The sequence below is a fragment of the Branchiostoma belcheri genome, unplaced genomic scaffold (genome assembly GCF_001625305.1).
Source record: "Branchiostoma belcheri isolate BF01 breed outbred unplaced genomic scaffold, Haploidv18h27 scaffold6, whole genome shotgun sequence".
Taxonomy (NCBI): domain Eukaryota; kingdom Metazoa; phylum Chordata; class Leptocardii; order Amphioxiformes; family Branchiostomatidae; genus Branchiostoma; species Branchiostoma belcheri.
The window spans coordinates 3,144,159-3,147,496 of record NW_017804242.1 but is presented as its reverse complement, the minus strand read 5'-3'; the positions used below and the strand labels follow the sequence as shown (position 1 = coordinate 3,147,496).

The following is a 3,338-nucleotide window of genomic DNA, read 5'->3' as shown; positions in this document are numbered from 1 at the left end:
GACCTCTGGATACTACTCCTACTTAGTCAGTTTGATGGTGTGCCAACTGAACACCCCAAAGAGGAAGAATATTCACTTCTCTCGCGGTCTCTCCCCTGCCTTCAAAACCGTCATGAGAAATTTGTATTAGTGTGGCATCACGTGACTATGGGTGGTGCTGCTGACCAATTAGGAAGTTCGGCTTTCCGGTGAGTCAGCGACACCAGAGATTCAGTTAGCTGTCCTCTCATTGGTCGAATCTTTCTTTCTTTCCTGCAAAGTTTTCAATTTCATGGGTCCATTTTTCGCTATTTTTGTAACGTTATACCCAGGTAGGGTCGACGACCTGTGCTGTGGACAAAGGGGATAAGTGTCCTACAGAATGTGCTAGTGATTTCCAAGGTCGTTGACCTGGTGCAGTTTGTATGGGGGTGTTTCACTGGCCTGGTATCCATGTCTTAGCCTTGTGTGGGCCCACAAAGCTAAATAGCTATAGGGACAAATACCAGTGTTTCATCAGCTCTTGATTATACTGTATCTACCTATACCTTTTCCATCATCTTTGAGTTAACATCACTATGTCCAATACATATCTTGTCTTATACATGTAACGTTATACATGTACATTGGAACACTGAAGCAAGTTTTAGTGTTTTAAAATTAAAAATCTAGATGGACATAAGTTACATTCCAAATTCTTTGGAGAATTCCGGACTCATAGAGCTCCCTTGATGATTAACAATGAGTTTATAGTATTTTGCTTGTTTTAAAAGTGATCACTGACAGTAGGGTACATGTATTACCACTCAAATGGCAGCGTACATGTACAGAATCGGGGTAGTACAGTGTAACATTACCTGTACATTGTACTTGATCTCTCCATTTTTATGGAACTATCATATTTCATTGTGTTATATTATAATGTTACATGCTGGAGGTTATGTTTGAGACCTTTAACAGAAACTACAGTAAAAACTTCTTTCAGTTTTCTATCAGTCAAAATTACCAAGAATGGTAGGTGCAAAATGTTACAAAGATGTCTGTGTGAATGCAGGCCCTAGAATAAATGCTGTCTTCTCTGTTGGCCAATGGATGGCCTACACTAATCTCCAAGCAGATCCTAGGGCGGCTAAAGACAGTATACATTGGCCAGGCAGTATCCTTGGGTGGCGTATGGACCCTCCCTGGCGAATGGATACTGCCTGGCCATGGTGATGTGCTGTCTGTATTCCGTGGTGTTGTGTGGAAGGTGACATCATACCACTCCATCAATCAATCTTCCACAGGTGTCATGTACTGACAGCACTCAAGTCATTCATTCAATCGTCAGTGAAGATTAGACATCCAGGTAACAACATACGCCAAAAATAGTTACTCAAGCAACTGGACATGATTTTCAATCATTCCGCTATTCATGCATTCCCTTCCTCTCACTATTTCCCTCTCAATGGCTTGAGGGATAATGTAAGTTCAAGGTACATGTACTTAATTTTAAATTTCAGACCTGTGTAAACTGAGCTACAGCTAAACACCTATAAGAACACATCAGACATCTGACAGACATGAGATAGTACTTTTTTTTTATTATCTTCACCAATACATGGGTCCTTCTATGTTTCTAAGCCTTGTGTCACATTGTGTCACATTGTATGCCATGTTTGCTTTTTAAAGAGTGGGCTAGATGTTCAGTAGTAATTTTTATACAGCTAGTCTAAGTGTTTAACAGAGATAACAACACCATATTCCTGATACAACAAGATCTGCTTTAGCTTCATGAATAGTTTAACCGTCTCTGTCCCAAGTGCTGCTAGTAAGGTGGCGAACTCGACAGGTTCCGTCAGTCCTTGGGACAGTGAGGGTTAACACGATAGGAAAAACTCAGTCCCTTCTGAGAGGGAACTGTTCCTCCTGGATGCCGTCCTTGGTGACGATGTTGATGATGATCTGGTCGCCGGTGTAGATGTCTCGTTCTGCTGCGGAGATGAAGACATCCTTCACCAGGGCTACTGCCTTCTCCTTGGGGACAGGCAGACGCTCCACTCCCTGCATATTCTTCATTCCAATCTGGTCATGAAAAACAAAAGGTGGTTTAAAATCGTGCAACCTAAAGGTATTAACAACCAATTTTTGAAATTTTTAAAAAAGATCAATGAGCCTTGAAACAGTATTAACAGCTCTATGACTTTTAATAGCCTTCGGGTGGACATGCTTGGGTGATTAGCCTTGTTTTGCTTGACAGCAAAAGCTCCACACATTTGCCCCCTCTAGAGACAAGTACTGGTACTGCAGGAAATCAGACTTGCTGACCTGGTTATCCAAGAGTGGCTGGAGGAGGGCGCTGGCTGATCCACCTGCACGGTAGACTTCCCGCTCATACGAACCTATCGGGTCAAAACTGTACACACAGCCTTTCCCTAAAGACAGGAAAATATTGGTCAGTAAACGTCTACAAAGATAAATGTACAAGTATGCACATATGTACAAATGTAGCTGTATATTACATTTTGTATGTCTGACACTACCTCACTAAAAAAAATGGCCATTTTGACACAAAAATCGCTATTGGACAGAAATTTTAAATGGCAAAGTTCAAGTCAGATGTCTAGCACATACTGTACAAATCAATAACATTTAGATACCAGATTATCTCATTTATTTCTTTCTTCACAAGTTTTCCAAAACTGGGTTAAAAATCTCCATATTCACACCAATGAAAACTACTAGTACCTTCTTCGTCCAGCCCTGCCAGAATGTTGTATGTGTAGTAAGGGAAGAACCGTCGGTAGTACAGCACTGTGGACAGCATGGCGGCGATGGACTTACAGCTCATGGTCTTGTTGTGTTCATGCTTGTAGTTCTGTGGCAATAGAAAAACAGAACCTCCTATCACTCACTGATATGCCTATTACTTCAATATCACTATTATCAGGACAGCTGTTATTAAGCTATCTACAAAATTAATGTACAAATGTAAGTACACTATAGTTATGACAATAATAAGGGTCTAATGTAGTTATTGTCACTTGCAGCTGTTCTATCTAAACTTCAGCTTCACGGTGGTAAAATCTGGGCTGCAAAGTTCCCACATTTCATAGAACCCGAACTGTGTTCGATCTGGGCAATTCGAATCGAACCCGCGTTCTATTTCGGGGTCACCTGCGGTCATTTACTATAAAGCGGCAAAACAAGCCTTTCTGCATCCGTGCATTGCAACAGATAAAAAACAACACTTTTCTATAGATACAAACAGTTTCCTGGACAGTACATGTCCGCTATTATTTTTGGTGGACATGTAACATGTAGCGAAGCTATTGTCGTATCCTTGAGTGACCTTGAATACTGTAATGATTCTTTTCGCC

The 3,338-nt window shown here is 41.1% G+C and overlaps 2 protein-coding genes across 2 annotated transcripts in view; both read right to left on the bottom strand.

Annotated features, from left to right (window-relative positions):
• LOC109482554 (serine/threonine-protein kinase N2-like) overlaps positions 1-157 on the bottom strand; it is a 38,802-nt gene extending 38,645 nt beyond the window's left edge. The window contains exon 1 of the mRNA XM_019785306.1: positions 4-157. The gene's annotated coding sequence lies outside the window, so the exon portion shown is untranslated. The remainder of the gene's footprint in view (positions 1-3) is intronic.
• Positions 158-1,542: 1,385 nt separating this feature from the next.
• Positions 1,543-3,338, bottom strand: part of LOC109482553 (proteasome subunit beta type-1-like) — a 3,585-nt gene continuing 1,789 nt past the window's right edge. The window contains exons 5-6 of the mRNA XM_019785305.1: positions 2,287-2,393; positions 1,543-2,043 (exon numbers count right to left, since the gene is read on the bottom strand). Coding sequence (XP_019640864.1) covers positions 1,858-2,043; positions 2,287-2,393 — 293 coding nt within the window. The 3' untranslated portion in view covers positions 1,543-1,857. The remainder of the gene's footprint in view (positions 2,044-2,286; positions 2,394-3,338) is intronic.